Genomic DNA, 19094 nt, shown 5'->3' on the forward strand with positions numbered 1-19094 from the left:
GGAATGTATGCAATGAATTAGAAGAATAGAAATATGGACATACATTCTTTTTTGCATTAACTGCGTTCTTGAATGTCTGGCATATTTCTATGACAGTGACACACATAGAAAATGTGGTTCTCATCAGGATTTGAATTTATGCTTCGTTAAATGAAAGAGATTGTAAGTATTATTAATCATTTTAATCTACTGACACACAATTAATGGCTATTATTAACAGATTGTATCGGAATGCACTTCACTTCTACTGGTCGATTTTGATTTTGGAAAATGAATTCAAATTAATTTAATGAAACACGAAAAAATTAAACCAAAAATATTTCTAATTAAACTTCAAATGAAACTAAAATATAATCAAAATAACAAAGTGGTCAAAAAAAATCATAGCAAATCCAAACATTTTACTCTCTCAAACTTCTTCCACCGGCCCCTTTTGCAGTGACTTAAAGATCAAGTGGACAACAGGTGGAAAAATACCAATATAAATTAGATCATAAGTACAATTTTAAAAATAAACATAATAATAAAAATTGAAAATAAGCCATGACCTAAAGATAGTTTAACACAAATCTCATAAATATTTGTTTCATAAAAGAGCTACACCAGTGATTGTCATGGACATAATTTGATGTTCCACTTTGTTTTCAGAGTTTTGGCATGAACTTTATGACAACCTGCTGGTGGAATCTCCAAACTGCAAATGCAGGAAATGAGTTTAGACTTTGCGGTGAAAACAGATGGCCTTTTGAAACATCTTAGCGCAATGACCTATTTCTCAGGAAAATAGCAAATTGCACTTTGCGCCACTTCATTAACATACAGTACAGCCCCAGTTTGTGCGCATACACACACAGATAGTGCAAACACTCACACCCATGCTTACTTGCGATTTGAGCTGGCATGAAAATTGGGTAAGATGCTGCACACGGTCGTAGCGTGTAACACTGCACTTTGCGCAGTCACGAAAATAGAGCCCAATATTGTTAATCAGTTTAATCTCAAAATGGCCAAATATTGGCAGATATATGGTCTATCACTAGTTCTAACACCAGTACTAAAATCACTTTTATGTTGTATTTTATTAACATTGTAATAAAATGTATAATGACAACATGCTCGTGACACATTGGAGCTGCGTTGCTTTCAGGGACACAGGTCAGAGTTGGGTCTTTGTCACTTCCCAATCCCATTTCCCCTCTCTCTCTCCCACTTTTTTCCCTATCCATTAAAGAAAGACAAATAAAAAGCCTATAAATAGGATTAAAAATAATTCCTTCATTCGTTTTGTCAAGCAGACCTCATTTAGGCCTTATGTGCAAACATACTGAATCAAACACAGTCAGTGAAGAATGATTCTTCTTTTTGGGACATTACATTCACACACTCAAAAGAAAAAGAGCAGATTTTCAGTGATGTCTGGTGGATTCACCAGCACTTCGAGGAACACCAGTCATTCCCGCGTAAGCAAACTTGTCTCCTCTACTGAGACACCCACGCTTCAGAGTTGGTGATAGACAGTGTTGAGAGGAAAGATGGCAAAGAGGAGGAGAAGAGAAAGGGAGGGCCAGGCAGTGAGTGGCCCACTTTTACAAGAACAGTGTGTTCAGACGTTAATCACTGTTGTGTGTAGGAAAACTCTTACTGATGAAATTTCTCAGAGAAATGGAGAAACATTCTGATGGGAAGAAAAGTTACCTCAATCTAATATTAGCCAGTAGCCATATAGCAATTTATCTCACCCACATAATAATTTAAATGCCCATAAAGGGATTTTTCCCTTTTTTCACCCAGTTTGGAATGCCCAATTCCCAATGCACTTAAGTCCTCGTGGTCACGTAGTGATTCGCCTCAATCCGGGTGGCAGAGGACAAATCCCAGCTGCCTCCACATCTGAGACCGTCAGCCCGTGCATCTTATCATGTGGCTTGTTGAGCGCATTTAGAAAGATTTAGCTAACCTAAAGTTTGTCATCAAAATTATATCTAAGTAATAGGGGAGGTGATCGCACTTCATACATCCACTAAAAATCACCTGGAGACCAGCTGGATAAAATATATTTAAAATAGATAAAAAGAAAAGTGAGGTTAGTTCTGAGATTAGTTCTCTTGTTTGCAGATACCACTTGCTCTTTTATCTGTGCAATGAAATTACTTTTCACACCTACTGTAATTGCCACCTGTTTTTAAAATAATTTCCTCTTATATTATAGTTCTGCTCCACTTTGTGAGAACAGCAAGAAGTGAGATGAAATAAACAGACCATCTGCCAGAGTTTGTCATTGCTGGATCTTAACACCGCCGCCCACGCGAGCCATGCAAAGGCAGCGGTACTTGACACTTACTCACTCGTCTGCAACTGAGGGCAGAAGTAACAAAGAGAACATATAGACTCTCTCTCAAACTTAAAATAGTGAGAAATGGGAAAGAACCATGGGAAACATATATGAAAAGAGACCATAATACCATAAAATACATACATTTCAAAGTTTTTTGGGGAACTGAGTTAGTGGTGGTCTCTAAAATGCATTTGTGACAAGACTGTAAGTAGTCATTTAGCAGATGCTTTTATCCAAAGTGAATTATAGTGCACTTATTATAGGGACTTTTCCCCTGGAACAACCTGAGGTTTAGTGCCTTACTCAAGCACACAATTGTGTGATTGATGGCTCAGTACTCAATCTTTATTGGGATCAAACCAACAAAGTTTTGGCTTTAAAGCCCTGAGCTTTAGACTATGTCCACTTTAATCCAGATACATTGTAAACAGTGTTTTCTTTATCGAAACACTCTTAGTCCACACTGCCATTTTCAAGCGTTTTCAAAAAGTTGCTTGTCCACACTGAAACGCATGAACATTATTGTGCATGCAAAAATTCGGCATTCCATGTATGGTCTGAAATGCAGCTGTCCTCGTGTTCTGTGCTGGACAGCAGTTCTGAGTAAACTTCCCATCACCTTTGAAGGAATGCAATGTGAAGGTTGTACAAAGTAACATTTATCTTAAACAACGCTATCAAAGTGAATAACAGGCATAACAACGCTGCTACAACATGGGCCACCATCTGGATTGTTTTGGGTTGAATGAATCACATGTCACAAGTCACATGACAAAAAATACATCATCATTTTCAGATATCTCTGTTTTCCCTGTCCACACTACAACGTGACAATGGCGTTTTCAAATTGATCCTCTTGGGAGAGCGTTTTCAAAAAGCTACATTTTTGCTGTCAAAAATGCTGTCTCAATGTGTATAGAAGGTCAAAACAAAGAGAAAAAGATGCGTTTTCAAACGAAAACATATTAGTGTGGATGTGGCCTAGGCCACATGGTGATCAATATCCATAGTAGGTGATTCCTTTTGACCAAAATTTGGTAATGTTTTGCCCATGATCTTCTTAATAAAAAAGCTACCCTTTGAGGGTTCACACTTCAGTCCTTTTAAAAAGAACAAAACTTACAAATTTTTCACTTCACTACACAAACAAACAAATAAATAAAACTGAAACAAAGATAAAAAAAAAAAAAAACTAACAATACTGACAGAACAGAACCTTGGAGCACACATAAACTTTAAAGCAAGCAGTGCGAGCAGACTATTTATTTATTTAATTAAAACTCTTTACGGTTTAATAGTCGCACATTGTCTATTGTGATTTTGATTTTATTTAGATGAACTCTGCAGCCCTAGACCACAGTAAAATTTTTAAAGGAATAGTCCACCCAAAACTTCTGTCATAATTAATTCACCCTCATGTCGTGTGTAAGGAACAGAATGAAATTTGAATTATATTCAATAAATTATCACAAATATTTACTGAAACTTGCCCTCCACAGTAGTTCTCAAATTTTATTTGCACTTCTGCACATTAAAACTTGCTGCACTGTGATCGGTTGCGACACATGCAAGAATCAGTGGCATTTGCATCACTGATGTCAATCCTTGCATGATGTGTCCTGACTAGAGCTGTCAAAATTAAAGCATTAACACATGCAATAAATTAACACATTACATTTTTAAAATTATTCTTAATAGTGATGAACCTATTTACCGGTAATAAAGCATAAACCAGACACAACACACACACAACGGCGATTCCGTGTCAATGATCAAGTGATGGAGAAAGGACCTCTTAATGCTTTTTGTTGTACAAAACAAGCCCAGATGTGGCTTGACAGAAATCAAGCACTTTACAGCCCTTGTTATGTGCAATTTAATTACCACAGAAGCACATCAATTCTTAACTATCAAAAAAATGTTGTCTGCAGCACTTTTCATGTGGAGTTCAAAGCGGCGTTTGACACTGGTGCTGGCGCCTTTTACAATTGCTGTAGCAAAGTGGATAGCCACAGTCTGCCAACTGATTAATATTGTGGAGGATGAGAGTTTAAGAAACTGAATGCCTATTGCAATACATATGCAACCTATGGAGGGGCTAGTTCTTTTAATTTTCCAACCTCCCACTTAGACTTGGGGAAATGTTACTTGAATTGGTGATATTTTAGTGCATTTTTATCTTTACACTGTGCAAGGCTTTGTTTGGAAAATGTTAATAAAGCATGGTGTTGTTACATTTTGTTTTGTTTTCTTTCCTAAAAAGCAAACAAATGCATTTTGACAGGAAAATTAGTATATATAGCGTCAAGTTTACTTTCAAAATTTGTGATTAACTATTTAATTGACTGACAGCACTAGTCCTGATTCAACATAATTGAATGTACACAAACAGAGATTTGAGAGCTTTGGCAGAACACCAGATTCTCAGGTAATAATTACGCAAATATCTGTCCACCGTTCCATTGAAGAAAAAGTCATCCAAGTTTGGAACGACATGAGGGTGAGCAATTGATGACAGAACTAAAATATTTGGGAGAACTTTTCCTTTAAAAATATTTTCAATACAAGTTAAGCTCAATCGACAGCATTTGTGGTATAATGTTGATTACTGATTTTGTTTTATTTTTATTTTTATTTTTTTTACCTCTTTAACAAGAGAAAATCTGGGTTACAGGTTCTTACAATAAAAATGAATGGGGCCAAGACGTAAACAATATGTGTTGACATGATTTAGTGTGATAAAATCACTTACTAACCTTTTCTGTGGAAAGTATATAATGATACAATTTTACAACTTTGTTGCCATTATGACATAATGCAGTAAACCCTAAAATGACTGTAAAATGTACCATTTAAACAACATTACAGCTCAATTAATACACGTTTTAACAGAAGAATTTATGTAAATGCTTTTATAATATTATAATCTTCACATTTCTGCCTTTAAACCCTCCAAAAATTGGCCCCATTCACTTTCATTGTAAGTGCTCTTACAATGTATTGATCCCAGAATATTTCTTTTAAAACACCAATACATAGACCACTGAATCTTGTGCGTGTAATGGCATAAACACTGCACCATCACTCTGTACCTCTTAATGCTTTTTGCTTTCTCAGATCTGCTAATTTGAACCACACAATGAAAACAGCGGCAGTGTTTTTAACTCTGTGAACCTGATGAGGTCATGACTGAGTCGACAGGTGCTCGGACAGGCAGGCGGGTGATAATTGCTTTGGCAGGGTGGTGTGTGGTCGTGACTTAGAAGAGGTCTGTGGGGAGCCTGTACTAACCTGTGCCTTCTAGTAGAGCTATAAAGCAAGGGTTCTTAAACTTTCTCGGCCCAGGACCCATGATTACAAAACCGTGCAATACGGTGTATTTGCTATATCCTTTAATTAGTTCACTTTTTTATAACTAAAACAATTGTGATATAGAAATACTCCCACAGAAATCATTATTATTCTTTCACAGACACAAAAAAAATAAATAAAAAATTACATTTAAACATGCACACAGACATGCACACTCAAACTGTAGAAGTAAAGAAAAAAAATATGTTGATATTGATAAAATAAATGTAATCCATTTTGAACTGGAAAGCATCATATTTTGTATCCCATACAAACATGTACCATGTGAACCATATTCTGCCAAAATATACCATAGTTACTACAGGTATTGTTAAAACAAAAGATAAACAAACCTGGTGGGATCTTCTTGTCAGGAAAAGATTCTACAAGCCTAACTATGGTATTTTGGCAGAAAATATTGGTTGCCATGGTAAAAGCTTCATACATTGGTGAATGATAGTTTCCACAGAACAGATAAGATCAATAAATTTGTGTCAAGCTGACCATTATTCTTCATACTGAACTGATGTCTTTCTATTTATTAAGGACTGGACTATGAAAAAACTGCATTACACACAACAGTACAGAATGATTGTTTGTAAGCAGCTTACTCACTTATGCCACTTTGATAGACAGTACTTGCATATGTATGCTTATCTTCACCGCTACATCAGTTTCTTAACTATTTTCCTTACTTGAACTTTTCGTCTTGTTCTGACAGGATTTTCGTGGCTTTCTCTTCAACCTATGGTGCCGGGTGCCACGTAAGGATGATGACATCTTATTAAGAGCGACTCAAAAGTTTGAACTGCCCACATAATGCTTTATTGGTGCTCCTCGCTCTTTCTGATACTCTGGGTGTTTCTCAATCAGCTCCCTAGTTCAGTAGTCAGGGCACTGATCAGAGAGTCGGACATTTCTAGGGCTGTCTCAATCGCAAACTTGTTCCAGTGCACTGAAATATTTGCTCCATAAAAAATCCCACAATGCACCATAAAAACCAGGGAGCATCGTAGCTCACTATGTTCCCTTACCGGAAATGTCTCTTTTTTTTTTCTTTATTTAATGTAATTTATCTTTCATAATTGCACTGTACGTTTTAATATTTTCAATGAAGATGAATGATAGTATCATTTAAACAGCAATGGTGCTGATTAATAACAGCTGCACTTGAATGTGTGAGCTTGTTATCGTGTCACAGATAACTGAGTCATAAGTGTCCAAATGTTTAGTGGATGAACACCCTTGCCAGTGCCCGAATTCATGTTCACGATATACTGATTCACGACATTGATATCGCGATGAAAGTCTATCAAATTATATTGTGGAAAACAGCCAAAAACAAGTCACGTCCAGCGCAACAGCAAAAAAGAGTGCACTGAACAGAGCGCACTTGCTCTTAACAAATTCAGTTACTTTTACTAAGGAAATAATTACACATATCAAAATATGTCGCGACCCAACGTGTATGGCTATGCGACCCAATTTGGGTCACGACCCATAGTTTGCAAAACACTGCTATAGAGACTATAGTGGTGTTCTGAGTAGAGAACAAACGGGGAGATAAAATTAGATGAAAGGTGTTGTCAATATTCAAAAGCATACACAACACAAATCCATCCAATAAGATGTATTCCTGGGAATTTGCAATGCATTTTTTATCCAGTGCAACCTACAGTACACTTCGTACACAGACAATCAAAAGGAAAGGTTTAACCCAAACATGGCCATTTCATCATCATGTTCTCACCCTCATGCCGATCAAAACCTATACAACTCTCTTTTTTCTGGGGAATATTTAAATAATTTTTATGCAGAATACAAGGACAGTTCAAAGTGATAACAATAATGGAGTGGTGGTGGCGTAGTGGACTAAAGCACTGCACTAGTAAGCAAAAGGTTGTTGGTTCAATCCCCACAGCCACCACCATTGTGTCCTTGAGCAAGGCACTTAACTCCAGGTTGCTCCAGGGGGATTTGATAAAAGCGTCTGCCAAATGCATAAATTTTGAACTGTCACTTTGAACTGTCCTTGTATTGAAAATATTCTGCATAAAAATTCTTTAAATATTCCCCAGAAAAAAGAAAGTTGTATAGCTTTGGATAAAAGCGTCTGCCAAATGCATAAATTTTGAACTGTCACTTTGAACTGTCCTTGTATTGAAAATATTCTGCAAAAAAATACTTTAAATATTCACCAGAAAAAAGAAAGTTGTATAGCTTTGGATAAAAGCGTCTGCCAAATGCATAAATGTAAATGTAAATAACAGTCGAGCTCCAAAAAGGACAAAAGACACATTAAAGCACCATAAGAGTAATGCAGTCCATATGACTCATGTGCTATATCCCAAGTCTTCAGAAGCCATACAATAGCTTTCTGTGAGGAACAGACTTAAATGTAAGGTTTTTCTTTACTTTTTTTTCTTTTTTGTTTTTCTTTTTTCTCCCCAATTTGGAATGCCCAATTCCCAATGCACTCTAAGTCCTCACGGTGGTGTAGTGCCTCAATCTGGGTGGCGGAGGACGAATCTCAGTTGCCTCTGCATCTGAGACCGGCAACATGCGCATCTTATCGCGTGGCTTGAGCGTGTTACCGTGGAGACATAACGCATGTGGAGGCTTCACGCCATCCACCGCGGCATCCACGCACAACTCACCATGCGCCTCACCGAGAGTGAACCACATTATAGCGACCACAAGGAGGTTACCCCATGTGACTCTACCCTCCCTAGCAACCAGGACAATTTGGTTGCTTAGGAGACCTGGCTGGAGTCGAACTCCAGGGGTGGTAGTCAGCGTCTTTACTCGCTGAGCTACCCAGGCCCCCCAATTTAAGTTTTTATTAAATGAAAATGTCAAATCTCACTCTCCATTATGTCCATTTAAACTTCTACACCATGCTCAGTTACAACAGATGTGAGAACCAATGCCATTTGGCATTAATTATGTCAAACCTGCCACAATGTGTCGACATGCCATTTTTACGATCTGAAAAACAAGAGTGAGATTTCAGAGCTTTTGTGGAGTGGAAGACTATCAGTGAATAATGTTTTCAATTTTGGTCTGTTCGTCAAACAAATCTACTATGATATGTCTTCAGAAGACTTAGAAAATAGTGCACAAGCTGTGTGAACTACTTCTTTGAAGTTTTGTTCCAGGGAAGAAAAAAAAGTCATAAAGGCTTGACACGAGGATGAGTAAAAAATAATCACTACACCACAACAACACCAAATTAACTGTCAATTTTTATAGCATTTCTCTGAAATGTGGGTCTTCAAAGTTAGGTTTAAATAAACACACATTTAGAGGTCTTTAGGCTAGTGGTCGTAGCTCAGCCAGACTTTGTGCCTGTGCATGGGGTAAAGTAATGATGTTAGGCTTCAGGGAGGGGAGGTTGTCAGGATAGAGAGGAATGTCTCAGAGCTTCAGAGGAACAGGAGGTGCAGGAGGGATCACTTTATCACACTTATCACTTTCCCTCCTTCTATCAGTCCATCAGTGAGGAGCTCAACCCTGAAACCTCGGCTCTGTGGGAACTCAAGTTTGTTTTCACAAGTAGAGTGTCCATATTTGAATCTGTGGTTGTTTTGCTATGCGTGATATCCCCCAAATGGACTTTCTATGATTAAAGGAATAGTTCACCCAGAAATGAAAATTCTTTCATCATTTACTGGGTACAAACACTTTATACTGGGTAACAATACAAGTTGTGCTGCTGTTTGTTTGTTTTTAGGGCAGAGATTTGCTGACACAGAAGATCCCATTGTGGCAACAAGCATGCGCCGACCCAAATAAACTCCCAGATCGAGCAATGCTCCTGACCCAGCAAATGGGTTTAGGAGCCGGTGGGACTATAGGGGCCAGTTCCCATCACACCACTAAAACAAACCTGACCATCTCAGACCCCATTCCTGGAGCCAAGCCACTACCTGTGCCACCAGAGCTTGCAGCTCTCATGGGGAACCAACAGACGGTAAGTTGGATTGAAGGGAGGTTTTCATCAGAAATGATTTCCTTATGGAACAATGTCACCTCCAACCTTGTCCAGTTTGACCCAAGGAAAAATTGTTATTGCTATAACAAATGTGAGCCACAAAACGATACAATGTCTCAGTTGTTAGTAGTCAGTGAATGTTGCAACTAGTAAATTTGTAAATGGTAGCACTAATGATGTGTATAATTAAGTCCTGAGGGTGTTTAGGGTGGGAGGTGCACTCATGGCCAGAGGAATGATGAATTCTCTTCTCAAGCTCGGTATAGATGGTTATAAAGTCATTTAAATACAGTTTCCTAATGACCACATTACTGTGAAGAGAGTAATCTGAAACCTGCGGGCATTTACACTTACAATTCCCTTCAGTTTACAGTTTATTTTTTATGGCGCACTAACATTTCCTGAGGCACTACTGGTGAAGCAGAATGGAATGAAAGTTTTAAAGTGATTTATTTATTTAAATCAAGATTGCAAATTTGATGAACTTCACAAGTGACATTTTAAATGGACTAGTAGATCTTAAAAAATGAGATCAGGGCTTTATTCATGACTTTTTTTCAGTGTTAAAGGAATATTCCGTGTTCAATACAAGTTATGTTCGATCGACAGTATTTGTGGCATCATTTTGATAACCACAAAAAATAATTTTGACTCGTCCCTCCTTTTCTTTACAAAATGGCAAAAACAAAACAAAAAATCAAGGTCACAATGAGGCACTTACAATGGAAGTGTATGGGGCAAATATTTGGAGGGTTTTATAAATGTGAAGCTTATATTAGTTCTTCTGTTAAAACTCATGTATTATTTGAGCTGTAAAGTTGGTCAAATTGTAATTTTTACAGTCATTTTAGGGTCTTAGGGTTCGTCATGGCAATGAAGTTGTAAAATTGTCTATTTTTTGTGGTAATCAACAATATGCCAGAAATACTGTCGATTGAACTTCATTTATATTGAACCTGGAATATTCCTTTAACAAAGTGTAACCTTGTTAAAACTCCTAAAACTGCCAGGCATGAAATGACAATTTTCCAGCATCAAGAGACTGAAGGAGAAATGCATTTACGTACACATGAAAAATTAGGTACCTTAAATATCCTTAAAGAAGTGATTGTCTTGCAGAGAATGATGGGAGCAGAAAGTGTGCCCATGTTGAATGGCACATCAGGTGTTCATGGAGGAGAGGACTACCACCGTTGGATGGAGACCAGAGCCGCACACGAGAAAACTTCCGCACAGATCCACAGACACGGTGGAGAGACCTACTCCAACACCCTGCCTGTTCGCAAGGTGGCTCTTGCCAAGCCCAAAAATACTCTGGGTAAGTCACAGGCTCAAGATTGTTGCAGAACTTTGCCAGTGCAACAAACAAAACGTCTGCTGATGGCATGTTTAAATTTGCAATCTTGTTTACTTTAACTCACCATGACTTTAAAAGGATATTTCACCCATAAATTATGACTTGTCATTATTTACCTACCCTCATGTTATTCCAAACCTGTATGACTTTCTTTCTTCTGTAGACCACCAAAGTAAATGTTTAGCAGGAAATCATAGCTGCTCTCTTCCATACATTGAAAGTGGATGGTGGCCAGGCAAAATGACAAAAAGCACTACAAAAGCACCATAAAGGTAGAAGACTACACAGTAAAAAAATTACGTTACATTTACGGTAAAATACCAGCAGCTTACAGGTTGCCAGAAATTTACACAAAAAAATCCGGTGACCATGTTTCAGGCTTTACAGGCTAAAATTTTTATAGCTGTATATTTTATAGCTCACTACAGTTTATATTATTAAATTATATAAATTTGACGTACTAATCTTCTGGAACTATAAAAGTCTGCTTTTCATAGTAACTACAGAAGGTCACGTGATGACTTAAAAGTGCACTCAGTCATTTTTTCCTCATTAAGAAAGTTTAACTCCTAAAGACATGAATTGTAATTTTGCAATATATGTAGGGACTCATGAGCACTCACATAAAATGAAGACTCCAGTCATATCAGTAACCTTATAAAAGCTGTTTTATTCTACATGGAGAGGGTCTGCACATGGGGGCTGCCATGTTAGAATCACATGACCAGCCGAGTACTTCTTGCTTAATCTCAGTAACCATCCTGTTATTTGACACTTTTACTCTTTGATAAAGTAATCAGAGCTGACTGTGAATACTACATTTCTACAATGGCATCTGAAACGGAAAACTATTTATTTTAAACCTTTCCATTATAACAAAAATTGCTGTTTGGACATTCTTCTATAAATAACTAGAAAATCAAAGGGTTTTGAAAAACATGATAGTGAGTAAATGAATACAGAATATTTATTTTTGGGTGAACTATTCCTTTAATATAAGGTTGTTTGATGTCATACTCTGCATTGTAGAGTGCACCTGTGTGCCCACCTGTCCCACTCTCTCCTTGAAATAACAGGACAATAACACGGCGAGCACAGGTGAAAATGAAAACAGGGCAGAGCAGGTGGGATTATAGAGGATAGAAAATAGGTGAAGGGTATAGCTTTTCTTTAATGGAAGTATTTTTAAGAAGAGGTGAAAACAAGCAGTCTTAATAAGTGTGGAATTTTGGCTCTGTTCCGCAACATAGTAAGCTGCCTTTCTGTCTACAGCCTACATTGGCAGTATCCTAACCGTTATGGAACCTCATAAGTGACTGATTTGGACAAAGACATAGACAGTACCTCACAAATAGTGCTCCTTACATGATGCACATGGGATACTCGACTTGAGTATCCGAACAATTAGAATAGTTTTAACTTTAGCATGTTGCTAAAGTAACAACATAGTTCTTTAATAAGCATACAAATACAAAGCATATACAAATAATGAGTAAAATAGTTTCAAAGTTTTTAATTGGATTTTGATTTTACCAATACCTATCGATATTGAATTAAATATATTTATAATGCTGTCTAGGTAGACAGCCAACTAGGTTTTGAAACAAAGCTATTGCCTCTCTTAAAGCCAGGATGAATTAGCAATCCTGTTGTTGTACATTTGGCCATCTCATAGAATTGTAACCACAAACATGTGTTCATAATGGGCTTGTGCTCAGCACTAATGTCTAACTTTGACCCTAGTGGAGACCCAGACCCTGCCTAGGTCTAGCTCAATGGCAGCTGGGCTAGAGAGAAATGGGCGGACACGTGTTCAGGCGCTCTTCTCCCATGCCGCTGGGGACAACAGCACCCTCCTCAGCTTTACAGAAGGAGACATCATCACACTGCTGGTACCTGAAGCCAGAGATGGCTGGCACTATGGAGAAAATGAGAAGAACAGAATGTAAGAGCCTTGAAGTTTACATCACAATAAAATCACCATTTGGTAGTCTGGTTTCATAGGCAAAGCTCCACAGGGGGATTGTACAGAAATATATGATTTTTGATGATGAAAAAGTTAATGAATGCATCAAATTCCACTTTAACATTTGTCATCTCAGGCGAGGCTGGTTCCCATTCTCCTACACTCGTGTGATTCCTGAACCAGACAGCAATAAACTCCATGTCAGGTGAGTTTGTCTGAATATTGAGTTTACAAAAGGCCTTTCAAACTCTAAATGCCATTTAATTTTGTGCTGGCACAGCTTTAAGAGAACTATGGTCATGAGCTAAATGGCATCATAAAGCATGCAATTCATAAGTGCTTGGTGTGTGTGTGTGTGTGTGTGAGTGTGTCTAAAGTGCCTTGATCAACCTTCAAGTGCATTTGGTGCATTTTGGACAGTGACTCTTTGTTAAAAATTAACTACAAATTGTATGCATACATACCAAATGAATTGGAATGGGATTATAAAGTTCTTATGAAAAAGTGAAAAAGTAGCATTTTCCTGATTTTAACACATTTATTACAGAATGGAAGTTAAAATGTCTGGGTAGGGGACAAGATCAAAATAGAGAATTTTATGCATTTAAAATTTCAACACTTTTATTAGGAAATTAGGAACCATTAAAGCGACATAATAAAAGTTTATTATAATCCATTAAAAACTACCCTTAAACTACCGTTTAAAATGAGATTGTTTTTATTTTTAAAATCATTCTAGGGCACAAAAAAGTTCCTCTAATTGAAGAATCACCCATATGTGTGTGTAATTTTAGTTTGCAGCAAAGCAGGAGCAGCAGCACAGGAAATCTTCTGGAAAGAGAGAAAGCTTTGCCAACACCTGACTACGGCATGCCCGCCCGCGTCCTCGTCCAGCAGCAGAGCAGGTCACACAGCCGACAAAGACCATGCAGCGTGGCAGTGCCAGGATTCTCACAAGTAGGCAGTTCCAACAAACACCCTGTCTGTTCTCATGCAGTGTCATTTTCATATGCAGCACACACAGATTAATCCTGGCAAATGTATGCTGATATTAGCACAGTCTTCAATAGAAATGTTCATAGAACTGAAACGCTAATCACCTTCCGTAAAGGATGGCACACATTTATCAGGCGTGCTGAAATATAGCGGGCTGACATTTTGATTAGAGCAGCCTGAGCTCCAGCTAACCGCATAGAGGACATTCCAGGACATTACCCTAAGTAAACTAGGATCACTTCCTGTGTGTGTGTGTGTGTTACTTTAGCTGCCTGAACTGAGCTGGTAGTGACCAGATTAGAATATACTTTTCTTGTTTGATTAAACTTCTTTTGAGAGGCCATTTTAAAAGACACTTACCAATTATATAGATTTAAAAAGGACAGAGAGAAAAGATTAGAATGGGAGAGTTTGTAGAATTTGTGGTAGAATTTCTTCGTAAACTCCTGGATGGATAGTAACGGATACAAATGGATTATTATCAGGTACAGTTGCCTAGGAATAAACTTTATCAGACAGGCAGAGGAAAAAGATATACCTACATACCATAAAGTGGCCACAAAATGTATTTGGACACTTAAAGGGATAGTTCAAAAATGAAAATTCGCTCATCATTTACTTACCCTCATGCCATCCCAGATGTGTATGACTTTCTTTCTTCTGCTGAACACAAAGTTTTTTTAGAAAAATATCTCAGCTCTGTAGATTCATACAATACAAGTGAATGGTGATCAGAACTTTGAAGGTCTAAAGTGAAGGTCTAACAGCATAAAAGTAATCCATACGACTCCAGGGGTTTAACCAATGTCTTCTGAAGCGATATTATGGGTGTGGGTGAGAAACAGTTCAATATTTTAGTTCTTATTAACTATAAATCTCCAATTTCACTTTAACATTCACATTTTTCTTCTTTTGTTTTTGGCAATTTGCATTCTTTGTGCATATCGCCACCTTCTGGACAGGGAAGAGAATTTATAGTAAAAAAGGACTTAAATATTGATTTATGTCTCACCCACACGTAATATATAGCTTCTAAAGACATGTATTTAACAACTGGAATCATATGAATTACTTTTATGCTGCCTTTATGTGCTTGCATTGTATGGACCTACAGAGCTGAGATATTCTTCTAAAAATCTTTGTTTGTGTTCAGCAGAAGAAAGACAGACATACACATCTGGGGATGACATGCGGGTGAGTAAATTATGATAGAATTGTCATTTTTGGGTGAACTATCCCTTTAAGTGGATGTATAAAGTCAGTTCCCTTTAAATTCACACAGGTATAGTTCCTCACAATAACTATGGATATGATGCATTAACATTTGACAACCAAAAAGTACTCAAATATGTTTTGTCTTCTTTCTGAAAACTATATCTATTGTTTTATTGTTTAAAACCTAACAAACTTCTTTTTGTGCCTTATTATCTTTTAAATAAAAGGCACTTGGTTTGATATTCTGCTGTCTAATGCAATGGCATTCATACATGTTTACGTGTGCCTTAAGTGTCCAAATAATTTGGGGCCTCTGTGTAGACATACTTCAGAATACTTTAATCAATACATCAAAAACTCATACACTGGTGTATGCAGGAATGCTTTTTGTCAGATCTACAGAAGTAGGTCTTTGTTACGTAACGAAGCCAGGAACAAACACAACTCTCTCATCACCACCACGGGGTCCCCTCCCTACTGCAGTCAATATTTATTGTTATGCTTGTAATGTAAAAAAAAAAACCCTTGACATAGATTATCGCGTTCTTCTCGCCCCCCGAAGTCACTTCCATTGGTTCTTCCCTTTGCTCCTGTTCAATATGCACTCAATTACCCCTTTATACCATAACAAACAGCGGTTTTCCTATTGCCAGTTCTGCAGATTACATGTTTTAGTGTTCTTTTACTGCCATCTTCTGCCTGTTTGTAGGAAAGCCAATCACTTAAAGGTTTTCTCTCTTCCTCCGCAGCAAGGGTTGGAGAACTACAAGTCTCGATTCCAAACAAGGTAAGATTCAAATTTACTCTGATTCTACACTCACTAATAGACCCAGCGTGAATAAATATGGAAAAAGAATTTAAGTTTGTCTTTATGTAAGGTTATTTACGTCGTTACTTTGTTTTATTTTGATTATTCCTCTCTGGTTTTGTTTGATTTAAAAATGCCACATAAATATTCTGAAACCATGGCAATTATGGCAAGCAAAAGGTTTTGTCTGCTTGACCTGCAGCTGGAGCAGACGAACATAGCAGACATTTCTGAAGGTCTAGCCCAAACATAAGGTGGGCGGGTGACCAAACAAGGGCACCTAAACCCATATTGAACAAAGGAGAAACCTCTCTGATTGTTTAAATGGGTTTCATAAACCTCACAAATAGTAATATCATTTTAGTCTTTTCCCATAGATGAGAGGCATGGAGTCTGTAGCCGTACTTGTTTTAGTAATTTGACATTTTTTTAAATGTTCTGACTCCGATTGGATTGTTTAAAGCACCCTGTGTGATCCCACTATAATTTTAAAGCACGAGACTGCTGTGGTTGTGTTAATATCAGAGTGGTGCTGTTAAAATTGGTACAAAATTATATTCAATTCAAATAAACACTTTGGGGTCATCTATGGGGAAGCAGGACATTTCCCAGTCTTTATCCCAAATTTCTTAGCATCACAAAATTTAAAGCAGGTGCAAATGAATTATTTCAAATCCTTTAATTTTTTTTCCACAGTTAATTTTCCATTCCATTCTTGCTTTTTTTTTTATTATTCTTGCTTTTGCTGTTCTTTTGTGTCTGTGTTAATTAGTCTTTTAATGTCTAATTGTTTCCTGTCTTGCTTTTCTGTCAAATGTCAGGGAATTTCCCATTCTCAAGGTCATTATAGTTTAAAAAGCTATAGTCTACTTTGGCGTCCTGACATAGACCTGCACACCATTTAGATTATACTCCCATGATGCATTTTAAGAAATTGGCTTCATTTTCACAATACAAGTGTATGGAAAAAAATGTTTTCAAAAAAATTAGTACATTATATTAGCGTCAATGACGTGATGCTCATTGTTTTTGTTCAGATCTTTTAAATTATCCAAAAATACAAAATAATTACTTTAATACACCTCTATTATGATGGACATGTTTGCAATTTCTGAGTTCATTCTGAAGACATTTTTATATTTTCTTTCTGGGGCTTAAAGTAAAAAATGTCATGTGGTGGAACCATCTGGAGTCAGTAATAAAATAATAATAATAATAGTAATAATTAAAGTCTCATTAAAAGCTGAAAATAAAAATGTTGGCATGAGTAGTTCAGAATAATATTTTATTAATATTTATAAAAACATTTTAAAAAAAAGGTAGTGAAACAATTGTTTACAATTATTCATATTTGAAAAACTTTTGTCCATCAAATCAAAATGATCTGGTGTAAACGATATTTAAGTAGCTATTTTGTTGTTTATGTTGACAAAAAACATAAAACAGAGAGGACCTCTTTAGACTCTCAAGACTGTGTGAAGTTTTAAAAAAACATCAGATATTTTGACATTTTTTATGATGAGGACCATTTTGTTCAGGTCATGTGGTATAACCCTGAGAAAAAGTCTTGATATTCTTGACTCAAAAATTCATGATATCTGTACAAAAATAAAAAAAAATAATTAAAAAATTATATTAATAACAAATGTGTTTGAAAACTTATTAAACATTATATTTATTCAAGGTGCAAGGAAAGTACTTTAACCTCCTGAGACCTGAGCTTGACTGCTGTGCACATTTTCCATTTTGATTTGTAACTAGTAGCACCTAATAAACAAGCAAGTAGTTTTCCTAAAAATGTATGTACACATATGTGGACAACGGGAGTAAGTTGGGAAATTTTAAATAAAACCAAGCTATAGAAAGTCAGATTTTTCTCATCAAATTGTTTATTACGTTTCCAGGAGTGTTGGTTATTCATGTTTTTTTTTAGGCATTACAGACATTACAGCTAAATTTTGGTAAAACTGAATAAATAAATCTGAATAAAAGTAATGGCCATTTGTAATAACAATCATGTTAATATAAAATTTAGCATTATAAATTCTAAATCTATGTACTGATTGCCATTGTCCCATGTCTGCCAAACATGTTCAGTGGTCCAAACATCATCTTCAGCCTGAAACTGAACTTTTGGTTGGATTTAGGAGTGAACGCACTTGGCTTCATAGAAAGCTAAAGAATGTCCCCTTGCTCCCTATTTAATGAACAACTTAACCTCCAGTGTGCTGTCTGTCTGCACTGGTCTCAGAACAGTTCAAAATTCACCTTATTTTCATCCTAACTCCATATAAAGCCTCCAAAAGCAAAATTTTTCAGGTTTTAGATGAACCCATTGATTGACCCACTCAATGTGAAAATGCACAGTGAATATAGGAATGCACTTATTTATGGTAATGAAAAAAATTGCATTGTAAAGTGATAACAAAATAAAATATTAAAAAATGTATATTAAAATGAAGCGAAATAACTGTGGAAAGTTATTCAAAATATCTAAACTTTTGTGGGAATAATGTCCCACAGTACACGTATGTGTACATCATGTTTATCATCATGCTAACGTATGAAAAATGAATGCATTTTTTAAAGCGGCACATCAAGCGAAACTAGAGACTCTCCTCTTTATAACCAAGCAGGTTTCAATGGAAAAAGCTTAAAGAGATTTCTGATCAGAGGCACTTTTGTTGGCTCTGCGCCTGTAGAAGCGCTTCATGGAAATCAACGCCATGCTGTTGTATCACGTGACTCGGTGCTTCAGAAGTTTAATCCTTAAATGACAGTCTAAAGTGTTGTGAACAGCATTCAGTCAGTTTAAATTAATTTAAAATATGCGTTGCATATAGCAAAGCCAAAATACAACATACACGCATGTGTACGCGGGGTCGCACAAGGTTAATATCTTTTTCTTGATGGTTCCACCGCATTCAATTTTTAAAGTCATTACATCAATTTTGTTGTAGAAAATGCTAAAAATGTTTTTCAAAAATGTAAGAAAACAAGTTTCATTTCTACGAACTTGACACATGTGCTTTATTTTTAAAAGATTTTTCATTTTTATCATCTCAGACAACC

General features: G+C 36.6%; 1 protein-coding gene across 9 annotated transcripts in view; it reads left to right on the forward strand.

The window, feature by feature from the left end:
* baiap2b (BAR/IMD domain containing adaptor protein 2b) overlaps positions 1 to 19094 on the forward strand; it is a 95401-nt gene that overhangs the window by 66320 nt on the left and 9987 nt on the right. For 8 of the 9 annotated variants that reach the window (XM_051668013.1, XM_051668006.1, XM_051668008.1 and 5 more), the window contains 6 exons: positions 9420 to 9659; positions 10800 to 10998; positions 12781 to 12982; positions 13140 to 13208; positions 13798 to 13960; positions 15964 to 16001. In XM_051668013.1, the coding sequence (XP_051523973.1) occupies positions 9420 to 9659; positions 10800 to 10998; positions 12781 to 12982; positions 13140 to 13208; positions 13798 to 13960; positions 15964 to 16001 (911 nt within the window). Of the gene's footprint in view, positions 1 to 9419; positions 9660 to 10799; positions 10999 to 12780; positions 12983 to 13139; positions 13209 to 13797; positions 13961 to 15963; positions 16002 to 16224; positions 16277 to 19094 lie in introns of all 9 variants that reach the window. The other variant, XM_051668012.1, reaches the window with a different exon arrangement.

The sequence above is a fragment of the Myxocyprinus asiaticus genome, chromosome 32 (assembly GCF_019703515.2).
Source record: "Myxocyprinus asiaticus isolate MX2 ecotype Aquarium Trade chromosome 32, UBuf_Myxa_2, whole genome shotgun sequence".
In the NCBI taxonomy this organism is placed as follows: Eukaryota; Metazoa; Chordata; class Actinopteri; order Cypriniformes; family Catostomidae; genus Myxocyprinus; species Myxocyprinus asiaticus.